This window comes from Bos taurus, chromosome 2, assembly GCF_002263795.3.
Source record: "Bos taurus isolate L1 Dominette 01449 registration number 42190680 breed Hereford chromosome 2, ARS-UCD2.0, whole genome shotgun sequence".
Lineage (NCBI taxonomy): Eukaryota > Metazoa > Chordata > Mammalia > Artiodactyla > Bovidae > Bos > Bos taurus.
Genome location: NC_037329.1, coordinates 97,614,040 through 97,630,613, shown reverse-complemented (window position 1 = coordinate 97,630,613; position 16,574 = coordinate 97,614,040). Strand labels below are relative to the sequence as shown.

General features: G+C 38.2%; 1 protein-coding gene across 13 annotated transcripts in view; it reads right to left on the bottom strand.

The window, feature by feature from the left end:
- The window catches only part of UNC80 (unc-80 homolog, NALCN channel complex subunit), a 230,571-nt gene that overhangs the window by 194,425 nt on the left and 19,572 nt on the right, over positions 1–16,574 (bottom strand). For all 13 annotated transcript variants that reach the window (XM_059875656.1, XM_059875640.1, XM_024976253.2 and 10 more), the window contains exon 7: positions 14,892–15,031. In XM_059875656.1, coding sequence (XP_059731639.1) covers positions 14,892–15,031 — 140 coding nt within the window. The remainder of the gene's footprint in view (positions 1–14,891; positions 15,032–16,574) is intronic.

Genomic DNA, 16,574 nt, shown 5'->3' with positions numbered 1-16,574 from the left:
GAACTGAAGACCATAAGAGATCTGAATACTACATTTAACATTGTTTTCTTGTACCTTGAAATGTTTACAAATTAAGACTCAAAAGAAACAGAAAATTCATCATCTCATATAAACCTAGTACTCTAACCATAGTTGAATTCCAGTAGAAATTAACAGCAAAAAGATAAAACTCTAATCAGTTAGCCAATGTAGAAATACACTTTGAAATAACTCATGGGTCAAATAAAAAATTGCAATGAGAATTTTTAAAATATTACATGGAATGATAATGATTCCACATATGAAAACTTGTGAGATACTGATAAAGTGGAATGAAAAGAGCATTTAGAGTATTACAAGACTATAGCAGGATAAAGGAACTGTAAAGAAGTAAAAAATAATGAAGTAAGCATCCACTGAGTTGGCCAAAAAGTTTGTTCAGGTTTTTCCCTAAGATGAATAGAAAAATCTGAATGAAATTTTTGGCCAAGCTAATACTACAATAAGTTTAAAAAAAAAAAAGGTAATAAAACCCCAAACAGTACAGAAAAAAGGAAAGTAAAAGAGAAGCATATACTAATAAAATAGTAAACAAAGGAAAATAGGATTAACAAAATCAAATGTTATTTTTTGACAAAACTAATAAAAATTAATCAAGAAATACAATAACAGATGTGACCAAGATATGATCATTGTAAAAGCAGACATAACTAGATATGATGATGGTTTCATAAATAAAGGAAAACACTATGATTAATGGGATTAAAAGTTTGAATACCCAGAAGAATACGTATTTATCCATCTGCACCGAGTCAAGAAGAAATTAAAACCTAAACAGGCATACCACCTTTAAAAATGGAATTGTGGTAAATAAAATTTATTTTAAAAATGTATCAAGCCCAGAAAGTTTACAAATTTCATTAAACATTAAGGAAAAGGGAATTTCTAGTTTTATACAAAGTGTTCCAAAGACAGAAAAAGAAGGGGTGTTCATGAGACTATTGTAAATTTGCTACCGAAATCAGACAACAGTCAGGAGAGGAAAACCACAAGGCACGTTTATGAGCATGAATGTAAAAATAACAAAATATTAACAAACGCCATCCAGCAATGTACAAGTTGGATTTTCCTCAGGAATTTAAGAATGGCTTACTATTAGAAAGTCTATTGAAGTAATTTACTACCTAAAAAAAATTATAGGAGAACATACTCACGTGATTTTCTTAGTAGATACAGAAAACCTTTTATAAAACTTATTATTAACTTATTAAAATCAATAACAAAAATCAGAAACAAGCTATAATAACAAGACAATAGGATATTGGTAGAATCAGGCAAACAGAGAAATGTAACAGAATGGAGAACCCAAAGTCATACTCTCACATACGTGTACACTGACACTAATACTCAATAAAGTTACACATTTGCAGGAAAATAGCCATTCAAGAAACGGTGAGAGAAAAACTGTTATTTATGTGGTAGAACCAAATCCTTATTTCATACCATCATGTATCAAAAAAAAAAAAAAAAAGGCAACTTTAGATGAACTAGAGACTTTGGAAAGACAAAATAGAAGAACACTAAGAATATTTATGACCTAGTATGACAGGATCCTAGGGGTTTCCCAGGTGGCTCAGTGTTAAAGAATCTGCCTGCCAACGCAGGAGATATGGCTTCAATCTGTGGGTCAGGAAGATCCCCTGGAGAAAGCAATGGCCACCCCCTCCAGTATACTTGTCTGAGAAGTCCCATGGGCAGAGGAGCCTGGAGGGGTACAGTCAATGTGGAGCCACAAAGAGTTGGATGTGACTGAGTATGAGTGAAAGGATTCTCAAAGAAGATAACTTTCCCAACTATTTTAAGAGAGTATTGATAAATTTGACTATTTCAAATGTAAAACTTCTATTAAAAACATAAACAAACTGAAAAGTTTACAAAATGTAAAACATAATTGCAATGTATTTAGCCTGCAAAGGATTAGTCTTCTTCCTAATAAAGAAGACATATTTTTAAGACACTAAGAAGACAAATAGCTCAAATGGGCAAAGGGTATGGAAGGAAATTTCACCAGAAAGAAAACATAAAGAGGGAATAAACAAAAGAGAGACTTCACTTCGTGAACAGTCAGGGCAATGTAGACTTAGACCACAGTGGGATACCACTTCACACTCAACAAATCTGTGAGACCACAGAAAACTGAAGACACTGAGTCTTCAGTTCAGTTCAGTTCAGTTCAGTCGCTGAGTCGTGTCTGACTCTTTGCGACCCCATGAATCGCAGCACACCAGGCCTCCCTGTCCATCACCAACTCCCGGAGTTTACCCAAACTCATTGAGTATTACTGAGGGAAAAAATACTTGGGAATACTCATACACTGCTGGCAAACTCTCTCAGGGTGCAATTTGGTGGTATCTAGGATGGAGGAGCCTGGCAGGCTTCAGTCCATGGGGTCGCTAAGAGTCAGACACGACTGAGCGATTTCACTTTCACTTTTCACTTTCATGCATTGGAGAAGGAAATGGCAACCCACTCCAGTGTTCTTGCCTGGAGAATTCCCAGGGACAGGGGAGCCTGGTGGGCTGCCATCTATGGGGTCGCACACAGTCGGACACGACTGACCCAACATAGCAGCAGCAGCAGCAGCAGCAGCAGTCAACTTTAGTCCTTACCTTATGATCCAGAAATTCTACCTTAGAAAAACTCTTGCTCATGTACACAGGAAGATATGCACAAGAATGTTTATTGCAGCAATTTTGTTACAATAAAAAACTAGAGAACACCTTCAAAGTCAGCCAAAGGAGAATGGGCAAATAAATGCTGGTAGTATATTCATTTAACAAACACGAATTAAGTGTTACATGATTTATCAGACTGGGGTGCTTGTAATGTTCTGTTTTATATGGGTGCTGATCACTCGAGTGTATTCACCTATGAAAATACATGAACCTAACCACTTCAGTGTTGTGTACTTTTCTCTGTTTCTTTAGAGAATTTTAGCCAACTAAGATCCTGAACTTTCTCAATATGGACTAAAAATCCACTATTTATATATACAGAAAATCTATACATTTATATACTATATATATCTTGTATAATATATACATTTTTATACACAACTCTGTATATACATTATATATAAAATATAAATATATAATGTAAATATTTATTATGTAATTTGGGGGGCAGTATATCTCTTATTTGCCTCTAACCTCTGCTCCCTGACCCCATCCACTCTCCACCTTTCTCTACCTCCATGTCTGGAAGATTGGTCTGTATAGACTGTATAGGAGGCTCCCATGCCCTTTGGCTGTAGGATGAATTCTGCAGAAGGAGGCTCCCACAGGATGTGGGAAGGAAAAAGGACACCAATTCCTTCCTCAAGCTCCTCCCTCCTAGAGATCTGCTTAGGGCTGTCATGGAAGGTCACAGATCTTATTAATCACTCTCCACAGAGTTCCCCAGAGCTGTTCTGTCCCTTTGCCCCTCCAAGAGGTGGGTAGGGAGAAGGGAAGTTGGTAAAAATGCAAAACTCCCAAGTCTTATCCCAAACTACTAAGCCAGGTAATCTTTTTTTTTCTTATTGAAATATACTTGATTTAAAACATTGTGTTAAATTCAAGTGTATAGCAAAATGATTCAGTTTTCTATTATAGATTATTACAAGATGTTGACATAATTCCCTGTGTTATACAATAAATCCTTGTTGCTTATCTATTTTACATATAGTAGTTTATATCTGTTCATCCTATACTCCTAATTTCTCCAGGTAATTCTTAAATAATTTCAATAAGATTGGAGGACAATTACCTTAGAGAAACAAATAATGCATGACTTTTGTACTTGTAAGTCAACATCCAAAACAATTCCTACATGGAAACACTAACTGGAATGATACGTTGGCAGTTTTGTCTCCCTGAGGGTGCCAGATGATTATATTTATGTCTACACACAAAGCTTATTTGACTGAAAGTAATTACTAATGTACAGTTGATTCTCATAGTCATTAACTACTTTTTAACAGATAAGGTCAACTGATAATCAGATGTACAACAGCAAAACTCCCACCGACAAACAGCTGCACTCAGAGACTAAAAATGAGTCTGTAACTTAGGCAATCAAAATTTGCTAAGTAAATTCACATTTCAATTGCTTAATATTTAAAGAAACTCTATTTGAAATAAGAATGAAGTTAACGGTCATTCTATAGCAAATATTATAACATGAAGTACCTCAATTTTAAATGTTACTCTAGTACTAGTTTATTTGGCTTAAAGTGTGAGTTACACTGGGGCGAATAATCAACAAAGGGCAAGAATAAACAATAATTTTTCACTTAGGACAGAACTATCAGACAATCAACTTGTCATGAAGTAACCAATAAAAGTTATTGTAATTAACTAATCAACTATCTACCTAATTAAATGTGAGAAAGAAACTTACATAAGTGAGTAAAGATGATATGAAGGCAGCTCATTGCATAATATGATAGAAGAGTTCTTTCCAACTTTAATATTCTATGATTCTATAAGTTATTTTGTAGGAAAAAATGAAAAATTTCTGAAAGGATGAATACCAGTTTTATTCTAAATGGTATACATAAAAGCAATGAAGAGGAGTATATATATATATTAAAAAATAATGTTTATATCTACCTGATAAGCTCATGGATGATTTTCAATTTTTAAAAAATATTTGATACCTTAAAACTTTTTCCATAATTAGCATATACTTCTTTTATATGCATAGACTACATTATGACAAAAAAGGGTATCAAAAAATGATAGGAATTGTCTTAGTATATTTTCCAAGCAACTATGGTTTTAAGGAAACCAAGTTATTATTAATCAGTGTTGGGAGATGCTAGTAGAGTACATCTGAAGCAGGAAAACACTTTAGAAATAATAGATAATCTATGGAGGTAGAGAACTGTGGAAATTAGTCCTGACCCCATGCAGTACTTAATGAAGCAGAAATTAACTCTATGCATATGGTAATTAAAGATGAAATCTGACATTAATTTTTAAAAACTAGCTATCTCTTCTATGATTGCTGAGTTCCAGAAAGAGTGATGTTTGGTTCAGTCAAGGTCAGGACAAAAGAGATGGTGAATTGGATTTCTTTGATAAAAGCAGATAGCTTTTGTTCCTAACATATTTGCGTTGTTTTGTTATTAAAGTTCTCTTTATTTCTGATTTATACATGAACTCCTCCAATGAAGACACATTAGAATTAGCATTTCCTGAAAGGTCTACTTTCTGCATCATTTCCATGGCAACCAGCCACTGCAGCTAGGCAAAGAGAAGACATAATTCATTTTTCTAAGTGCCACTGAGTTCATATCTAATTCGCACATGTATGGGTGACTGTGTACACATATATATGCCAAAGAATGCATATATACATAGATGACTGAGTGTGGCAGTATTCAAAAATGGGCAAAAACAATGTCCTTTCACAAAGAGGTAACTTTGAACATCGTTGTTGTCTTTGTCTTTACACGCAAATCAAAATAAAGCCATTAACAATCAATTTTATTAGAGGAAAGAAGATCATTTGCTATTTATATTTGCAAATTTCCATGCTTACTATGGTTGAGAAAAATTATGCAGGAAATTTAAGTTCCTAGGTATTTTATGACCTCAATATTTCACCCTAACATTGTTTCACAATTTTTTAAAGTCAGGCATAAGCACAGTATTATATTTGAGGTAAGAAATCACATTTAAAATAAACTCCTTGGAATATAACAGAATTAGTGAAGAAGGAATATGAAGATACTTAATAACATAATAAAAATAGACATACAGTCATCTATACATATATCTCTATACATAAAATGATGGTTACATTGTTATCGTTATTGTTTATTGAAATTAGCCTCCAAAATAGCCCTCAATACCTGCCTCCTAATGTTCACAACCTTTGCGCAATGTCCTCTCACACTATACTAGGATTGGCTGGTGTGATACAGACTATAGAAGAATTGATGGCATTTATCTTGGCAATTAGGTTATAAAAGACACTGAAGATTCCATCTGGAGATTAGGTTATAATAGACAGTGAAGCTTCCATCTTGGTTCCCCACGCACTTTCTTGGATAATGTGTTTTGGGGGAAGCCAGTTGCCATGTCATCAGAAGCTATTTTGAGAAGCCCCGGTATTGAAGAACTAAACCCTTTGGTCAACAGCTAGATGAATCACCTTGAAAGCAGACTCTCCAGCCCATTCAAGTCTTCAGATGACTGCAGATCAGGCTTGTCATTGAGAGACCCTGAGCCACAGTCATTTAGCTAAGCGGTTTCTGGATTTGTGATCCTCAGAAACTGCTTGAGATAATAAATGTCTTTCATTTTAAGCTGCTAAGAAATGTTGGTAACTTGTATTGCAATTGTTAGCTAATGCAGATTTTGGTATTGAAAATACGCATGGAAAAAGAAGTGTCAAGTGAAAAATTGAGAGAGGTGAGCTTGGATATGAATGATCATGAAGACTTAGGTATGATGACTAAGGAGTTTGAAATGTATCCTAAAAACTATGCATGGCAACTGAGGATTTGTTAACAAGGGAATAGAATGATGGGATTGTATTTTAAATTACTTTTGTAACATTATATAGGTAATGGATTAAAAGGAGGCAACTCCAAATATAGAGATACCATTAGGGTCACCTGCAGAAATCCAAATAAGAAATGATAGGGATCTGAACTAAGTCAGTGACTGTAAGGTTGGAGAGGAGGAGAGGATTTGAGAGAGATTAAGAAGGCAAAATGTAAAGGTTTTGGAAGGGAGTAAACCTCACATTTGGAGAAGGCAATGGCACCCCACTCCAGTACTCTTGCCTGGAAAATCCCATGGACGAAGGAGCCTGGTGGGCTGCAGTCCATGGGGTTGCTAAGAGTCAGACATAACTGAGCGACTTCACTTTCACTTTCATGCATTGGAGAAGGAAATGGCAACCCACTCCAGTGTTCTTGCCTGGAGAATCCCAGGGACGGGGAAGCCTGATGGGCTGCCATCTATGTGGCTGCACGGAGTCGGACACGACTGAAGCGACTTAGCAGCAGCAGCAGCAGCAGCAAACTTCACACTATTGACTAGAATGTCTGGGTTGATAGTGGTACCATCTACTGAAATACAGGAGGCAGGAGGATGCATTTGGTTTCAGACAGAGTTTGAGGTACCTGGGAGGAACAGGAAGAGCTTTCTATCAGTCTCTTGATTACATGGGTTTGGAGCTTTAAAGAGTTGTCTAGGTGAGATGTAAAGGTTTGAGGGTCATCAACATAGAGTGAGTGACTGACACTATGGCAGCAAATAAGACTGCTCAGAGGGAGAATGTGGGAGGAGAGGGAAACACCAACAGAAAGAAAAGGGCCATGGAGGCGAAGCCAAAGGAAAAGTCTACAAAGATTCAGCTTGAAAGGTAAGGGGAAAGAAACCAGTATAACATGCAAAAGAAGAGGAGGAAGTGACAGGAAGGATAGAGTGCCCATGGGGGTTAAAGTGCTGAAAGATTCAATTAGGTCAGAACCAAATATGGACTAAGTTTCAGGTCTAGTGGGAGAGGTCAGGGGAAAGTGATATTAAGCATTTGTTCCCCAAAATGACCAATTATGGCAAATAACCACAACACTTCCTCCTTTAATTTAATGAGGGGTCAAAAAGAAAAGAGGCTTCCATTAAAACATATTAAGAAGATGGGTAGGTTTCTATAGGAACCTCTGTGCTCCACCTAAATACCTGTCTCCTTGTGGAAGAGTAGTGAAGAGTGTAGACCATGGAACTGTCTAGACTGAGCTCAAATTTAGATCTTCTGCTTTCTAGCTGTGTGTCCTTGAATGAATCATATAATCTCTTTATGCTTCAGTTCCTCATCTTTAAAATAAGAAGTGTCTTCTTCGTGTGGCTGTTGTGAAGATTAAATTTATTTACTTATCCAGTGCCCTTCATTAAGGCCATGTGCCAGGCACTAGAGATAGAGCAATGAATAAAAGAGATTTGGTCCCTCTGCTCATGCATTTTACAGTCTAGTGAAGGAGATAACTATTAGACAACTAATCTATTAGTTGTTGTCTAATTTATTAGACAACACAGGTCTTGGAATTATGGTTGCCAGTTGTACTGTAAGAGAACACAAGAGTTCTGTGATCAGATTTAAAATTTGCCAAAGCTTCTCTAGGAAGTAAGGAAATAATATTTAAATTGAGTCTTGAAGAAGGAGGAGCTGGTTAAGTAAAGAGAGAAGGAAGAACCATCCAGGCAGATGGGATAACATACTCCAAATCTCAGAGCTAAGAGGAAGTACACTGCATGTGAAGAACTCAAAAGACATTGGAGTCTAGTGATAGGATGTGAGTAATTGCCTGAAGTCAGACAGGAGACCTTGATACCAGCCAGATAATGTGGAGCTTTGAGGGGTATTTCAAGGATTTTGCATTTTATCTTGATAGCAGTGGGCAGCCATTGAAAAAGTTAAAGTATGGGAGTGGCATGATTAAGTTTTTTCATGACTCTGTATATCCTTTATTGGGCAGTTACAAGAGTAAATAAGAGACTAATAAGCAGGCTGTTGCAGGACTCTAGGAAGGAGGTGATGAGTGGCTTGGACAATATGGTGGGGGCCACAGACATAGGTAGAAGGAAGCAGGTTCAGAATACTTTCATACATGATTTTTCTCAGTCTTCCTCATGCCATAAATTTAATAACTACTCACAGTTCAGTTCAGTTCAGTTCAGTCCAGTCGCTCAGTCATGTCTGACTCTTTACGACCCCATGAATCGCAGCACGCCAGTCCTCCCTGTCCATCACCAACTCCCGGAGTTCACCCAGACTCACGTCCATTGAGTCAATGATGCCATCCAGCCATCTCATACTCTGTCATCCCCTTCTCCTCCTGCCCCCAATCCCTCCCAGCATCAGAGTCTTTTCCAATGAGTCAACTCTTTGCATGAGACGGCCAAAGTACTGGAGTTTCAGCTTTAGCATCATTCCTTCTAAAGAAATCCCAGGGCTCATCTCCTTCAGAATGGACTGGATGGATCTCCTCACAGTCCAAGGGACTCTCAAGAGTCTTCTCCAACACCACAGTTCAAAAGCATCAATTCTTCAGCACTCAGCTTTCTTCACAGTCCAACTCTCACATCCATACATGACCACAGGAAAAACCATAGCCTTGACTAGACGGACCTTTGTTGGCAAAGTAATGTCTCTGCTTTTCAATATGCTATTTAGGTTGGTCATAACTTTTCTTCCAAGGAGTAAGCGTCTTTTAATTTCATGGCTGCAGTCACCATCTGCAGTGATTTTGGAGCCCAGAAAAATAACGTTTGACACTGTTTCCACTGTTTCCCCATCTATTTCCCATGAAGTGATGGGACCAGATGCCATGATCTTAGTTTTCTGAATGTTGAGTTTTTAGCCAACTTTTTCACTCTCCTCTTTCACCTTCATCAAGAGGCTTTTTAGTTCCTCTTCACTTTCTGCCATAAGGGTGGTGTCATCTGCATATCTGAGGTTATTGATATTTCTCCCAGCAATCTTGATTCCAGCTTGTGTTTCATCCAGCCTAGTATTTCTCATGATGTACTCTGCATATAAGTTATTAAGCAGGGTAACAATATACAGCCTTGATGTACCGCTTTCTCAATTGGAACCAGTCTGTTGTTCCATGTCCAGTTCTAACTGTTGCTTCCTGACCTGCATACAGATTTCTCAAGAGGCAGGTCAGGTGGTCTGGTATTCCCATCTCTTTCAGAATTTTCCACAGTTTCTTGTGATCCACATAGTCAAAGGCTTTGGCATAGTCAATAAAGCAGAAATACATGTTTTTCTGGAACTCTCTTGCTTTTTTGATGATCCAGTGGATGTTGGCAATTTGGTCTCTGCCTTTTCTAAAACCAGCTTGAACATCTGGAAGTTCACGGTTCAGGTATTGCTAAAGCATGGCTTGGAGAATTTTGAGCATTACTTTACTAGCGTGTGAGATGAGTGCAATTGTGCAGTAGTTTGAGCATTCTTTGGCATTGCCTTTCTTTGGGATTGGAATGAAAATTGACCTTTTCCAGTCCTGTGGCCACTGCTGAGTGTTCCAAATTTGCTGGCATATTGAGTGCAGCACTTTCACAGCATCATCTTTCAGCATTTGAAATAGCTCAACTGGAATTCCATCGCCTCCACTAGCTTTGTTCGTAGTGATGCTTTCCAAGGCCCACTTGACTTCACATTCCAGGATGTCTGGCTCTAGGTCAGTGATCACACCATCGTGATTATCTGGGTTGTGAAGATCTTTTTTGTACAGTTCTTCTGTGTATTCTTGCCATCTCTTCTTAATATCTTCAGCTTCTGTTTGGTCCATACCATTTCTGTCCTTTATCGAGCCCATCTTTGCATGAAATGTTCCCTTGGTATCTTTAATTTTCTTGAAGAGATCTCTAATCTTTCCCATTCTGTTGTTTTCCTCTATTTCTTTGCACTGATCGCTGAGGAAGGCTTTCTTAGCTCTCCTTGCTATTCTTTGGAATCTGCATTCAGATGCCTATATCTTTCCTTTTCTTCTTTGCTTTTCGCTTCTCTTCTTTTCACAGCTATTTGTAAGGCCTCCCAAGACAGCCATTTTGCTTTTTTGCATTTCTTTTCCATGGGGATGGTCTTGATCCCTGTCTCCTGTACAATGTCACGAACCTCCGTCCATAGTTCATCAGGCACTCTATCTATCAGATCTAGGCCCTTAAATCTATTTCTCACTTCCACTGTATAATCATAAGGGATTTGATTTAGGTCATACCTGAATGGTCTAGTGGTTTTCCCTACTTTCTTCAATTTCAGTCTGAATTTGGCAATAAGGAGTTCATGATCTGAGCCACAGTCACCTTCTGGTCTTGTTTTTGTTGACTGTGTAGAGCTTCTCCATCTTTGGCTGCAAAGAATATAATCAATCTGATTTCTGTGTTGACCATCTGGTGATGTCCATGTGTAGAGTCTTCTCTTGTGTTGTTGGAAGAGGATGTTTGCTATGACCAGTGCATTTTCTTGGCAAAACTCTATTAGTCTTTGCCCTGCTTCATTCTGTATTCCAAGGCCAAATTTGCCTGTTACTCCAGGTGTTTCTTGACTTCCTACTTTTGCATTTCAGTCCCCTATTGGGCGGCTGCAACCATTGCATTAAGCGCGGACGGCTGCAACCGGCGCATTTAGCGCAGGTGGCTACCCGACGTCTGAGGTCAGGGGCAGAGGCTGGGAGGAGCTACCCTGCATCTGAGGCCAGGGGCAGCGGCCAGGAGGAACTACCCCACACCCGAGGCCAGGGATCACAGCCGGGAGGAGCAACCCCACCTCCAAAGAGCAGTGGCTGCAAGGGCGCAGGAGGGCCTAGAGGAGCTACTCCACTTTCAAGGTTAGAAGGGGCGGTGGTGAGGAGATACCCCTCATCCTAGGAAAAGAGCAGCAGCTGCGCTTTGCTGGAGCAGCCGTGAAGAGATACCCCATGCCTAAGGTAAGAAAAACCCAAGATGGTAGGTGTTGCAAGAGGGCATCAGAGGGCAGACACACTGAACCCATACTCATAGAAAACTAGTCAATCTAATCACACTAGGACCACAGCCTTGTCTAACTCGATGAAACTAAGCCATGCCCGTGGGGCCACCCAAGACGGGCGGATCATGGTGGAGAGGTCTGACAGAATATGGTCCACTGGAGAAGGGAATGGCAAACCACTTCGGTATTCTTGTCTTGAGAACCCCATGAACAGTATGAAAAGGCAAAATGATAGGATACTGAAAGAGGAACTCCCCAGGTCAGTAGGTGCTCAATATGCTACTGGAGATCAGTGGAGAAGTAATGCCAGAAAGAACGAAGGGATGGAGCCAAAGCAAAAACAATACCCAGTTGTGGATGTGATTGGTGATAGAAGCAAGGTCTGATGCTGTAAAGAGCAATATTGCATAGGAACCTGGAATGTCAGGTCCATGAATCAAGGCAAATTGGAAGTGGTCAAACGAGATGGCAAGAGTGAATGTCGACATTCTAGGAATCAGCAAACTAAAATGGACTGGAATGGGTGAATTTAACTCAGATGACCATTATGTCTACTACTGCGGGCAGGAATCCCTCAGAAGAAATGGAGTAGCCATCATGGTCAACAAAAGAGTTCGAAATGCAGTACTTGGATGCAATCTCAAAAATGACAGAATGATCTCTGTTTGTTTCCAAGGCAAACCATTCAATATCATAGTAATCCAAGTCTATGCCCCAACCAGTAACGCTGAAGAAGCTGAAGTTGAACAGTTCTATGAAGACCTACAAGACCTTTTAGAACTAACACCCAAAAAAGATGTCCTTTTCATAACTACTCACAGAGTTATTCAAGTCATAAACTTAAGTTATGCTTGATTCTTTCCTTTTTCTCACTCTTCACATCTAGTCATTGCAGCTCTATTTTAAATATATCCTAATTACAGCCTAATCTCAGCCTTTCTACCCTTACTACCTCCACCCTAACCAAGCCACCTCTTCTCCCACCCGGACCATGGAAAGTGTCTCCTAACTAATCTCTGTGTCTGCTTTTCTTTCCAAGTCTATTTTCATAAACCATCTGGAGTGATCTTTAAGAGGTATAATTCAGTGACATTACACTCTACTGCTCAAACAACTCTAATGACTTTTCATCACACCTGGAGCAAAATTCAAATTTCTTACCATGGCTTCCGGGCTGCTCTGTGATCTGACTCCTCTGGCCTCTCTGGCTTGATTCCCTCACCTTGCCCACTTGCTCATCAATAGCCCCTGGTCACACTGGCCTTCCTTCCATTCCTGGAATACACTGAACTTGTTCCCACTTCGAAGCCTTTAGGCTTGTTTCCTCTGCCTGGATTGCTCTTCCCAGATCTTTCTGAGGCCATTTCCTCCATATTATTTAGATCTCTAAGAGAAAGAGCCCATCCTGTCCTTATTTGCCTTCTTATACTTAGAGTAAACTGAAAATAATTTATTTATGCATTTACTCTCTTTTATCTGTCTGGAGCCAGAAGAAGGTAAATCATTTTAGAACAAAAAGGCAAGTTAATACTGAGAGGAAATATTTATGGATCTTTTTCCAGGGTGGGGAGAGGTATAAGGACATTCTGAATATGTATTCAGAATACATAAAAACTCTTACAGTTCAATAATAAGAGGACAAATGACCCAGTTAAAACTTGGGCAAAATGTTTAAATAGATATTTCACCTAAGAAGATACCCAAATAGCTTATAAAGACATGAAAATATACTTAACATCATTGCTCACTAGGAAAATATAAATTAAAACCACAGTCAGATCCCACATCACACCCACTAGAAAGGCTATAATAAAACAACAATAACACATTCTGTCAAGGATATAGAGATAAATGAATCCCCAGACATTTCTGGTGGGAAGGTAAAATGTTATAGACATTTTGCAAAACAGTTTTATAGTTCTCAAAAAAATATTAAATTTACCATCAGTTCAGTTCAGTTCAGTCGCTCAGTCATGTCCAACTCTTTGCGACCCCATGAATCGCAGCACGCCAGGCCTCCCTGTCCAGCACCAACTCCCGGAGTTCACTCAGACTCACGTCCTTTGAGTCAGTGATGCCATCCAGCCATCTCATCCTCTGTCGTCCCCTTCTCCTCCTGCCCCCAATCCCTCCCAGCATCAGAGTCTTTTCCAATGAGTCATACAACCCAACAATTTCATTCCAGGTGTCTATCCAATGGAATTAAAAACATATGCTCATCCAAAAATTTATATACGAATGTTCATCAAAGTATTATTCACCATAGACAAAAAGTTATAAACAACCCAGACATCCATCAGCTGATGCATGAGTAAACAAAATGTAGTATATCCAAATAACAGAATATTGTTGTATGGATACATTACAGCAATAAAGAAGAATAAACTATTGACATATGCAATGATCTAAAACACCACGCTAAAGCAAAGAAGTCAAATGCTTTTAAAAGACCACACATGGTATGATTCCACTTATATGGAGTATCCAGAATTGCAACCATATATAGACAAAAAGCATGTTAAGAGACCATCTAGATCAGGGTGTGGGAACGGGAGTGACTGAAATGGACAGAGGGGATATTTTGGGGGGTTATAAAAGTGTTCTGAAATTGAAGTGTGTTGATAGTTGCAGAATTTTGGAAATTTGCTTAAAACCATTAAATTGTACACTTAAAAGGGTGAATTTTATGGTATATAAATTATACTTCAATAAAGCTATTTTAAACATACCACCTTTTAAAACACTATCCATTAGACTGTAACCTTATTTGAAAACAGGTATATACAAATGGTCTCCTCTCCTGCTAGGTGGAGTTTATAGATGGGCACAAAGGCAAACCTCATGAATCCAGGTTTCCTTAATTTCATCAGAGAGCAGGAAGAAGTGGACTAATGTTTGTTCCTAGAGAAGGCATTGGTAAGCAAATTCACTATGACACCAGCTAACAGAGGCAGCTTTGGAATGTTCACAAAGAATAGATTCCCAAATGCTCTATGCGTACTTTAGAGGCACCCATTCTTAATACAAGGATCTGCTAGTATGAAGTATTTTTATACATTAAAGCGGATCCTTTCACGTTCCTGCAACATAAGTTTTTGGTAGCATCATTCCACTTTTAAATACTTAAAATTCAATTCAGACATCTCATTAAATCATGTCTTACCACGCCTGCCTGAATGTGTTTAAATGAGCTATTTAAGAATATGGCCAGCTAGTTATAGACGTATTCACGTAATTATACTCTGACCCAGAATATGTATACATATATCATACATTTACACATTTTAAGAGACAGAGAGGCTATACGAGTAGCTGGAAATTCATATTTAGTTTTGAGGATCTGGAAATACATTTTTGTCCATCATATTGCCGTCATGTACCTGGAGTGCGATGGTCCTCTTTCCTGGGAAGTTTGGGAGGACAGACTTCCATCAAGGGAGTTTCCTCGGTGGCAGCCGGAAATAGTGGCCTTGGGTGAGATGGAATCTGACTGGAAAGTTTCACAGACCACTTGGAGTCCCTTTTGGGGTTGGAGATAGTAGATTAGTGTTTTTTTTTTTTTTTCCTTCAGGAATATCTTCCAGAATTATCATATTATTGTACATACATTGTTTTTTAAATTAAAAGAAATTGCAGCATAAATAAATATAGACAAAGGGATTTTGCCTTCATCTAAGAAGGAACAGAAACAGGCTTCTAAAGAGCCCCTGTATCATGAGAAGCCTTTTAGCCTAAGTACTTTTATGTCCTTTATTTCATTTTGCCCTTGATTCTTTTCTCTTTTCACCTCCATATCCAGTGTCTGCAGAAGAAGAGCTACAAACCAATAATTCATCAAAGATATGTCAGTACTGAAGTGAATGGAATAGAGGCATGAGGCAGAAAACAAGGGTAAGTGAAAAACAGCTAATCAAATCAAAGCCAAAGCATGGACATGAAAGTGCAGGGCTCAGATTTTTTCATCATTCATCAGAGGGGAGATGGAAGACATTTCTCCCAAATGAATACAATAACCCTTATTTGTAAGCACAAATTCATTTCACTTTATTGACAGAGTAGCTTACTTTAATTACATTTATCTAATAAATATAATTCTGCCCAATGTGAGATATTTTCCCGTCAGTATTACAGATAAATTTCTTTGCTAAAAGATAGACCCACAAAAACTGATCATAGTATTTTAACCCCTTACAACTTCCGTTGTATTTTCATATGTAAAATAAGAAAGTATTGTTCAACCATGATGCATAGAGCGAATAGAATACAGCTAGAAATTTGATAAAATAAGTCTTCTGAATTTGATCAAAGAATCCTTTAGCAAGAACATACTATGTATGTTTCATGTTAGATGCTTTGGCGATAAAAATATATTAGATGAATCTGGCCTTGAAATCAAGAACTTACAGCTAAATTTTAAAACAGATAAAGATTATAGCATCATGTCCAATAGGAGTACAATGCAAGCCATAAATAGGAGACACGTATCTTATTTTTAAAATAAAATGAAATAGACAAAATTAAAAATTTAACTCTATATTCTGTTTAATCCAAAATTTTAATTTCAACTTGTCATCAATATAAATATTACTAAGATATTTACATTTTCTTCAAAATATGGTGTACATTTTACACTTAACACCATTCGATCAATTCAAAATAGTCATATTTCAAGTGCTCAGTAGCCAAATGGACCTGGTGGCTGTCATATTGGACAGTGAAGGTTAAAGCAACTAGATAAGAGTTCATGGGGAATCAAGGTCTAAATTGGTCCCTAAAGATACAATTTAGATAGGTAAAGGGAGGAAAGAGAGCAATCCAGTATAAGGGAACTGTCTGAGCAAAGCCTCAGAGGCTAATGTTGCAAGCCCTGCATCCTGGGAGCAGCGCTTTACTAACTAAAGGAATAATTGAGGTCACCTAAGAAGGATGATGCTAGGTGGTGGAAGGCACAGAGAACCAGGAGGAGGAGTTTGGTCTTGAGGTGAGGGGACCCACTAAAGGCACCTAAGGAGGAAAGGATGCAATAAAAGGACAGTGCCTCGTATATAATGAGCCTCTGTGGA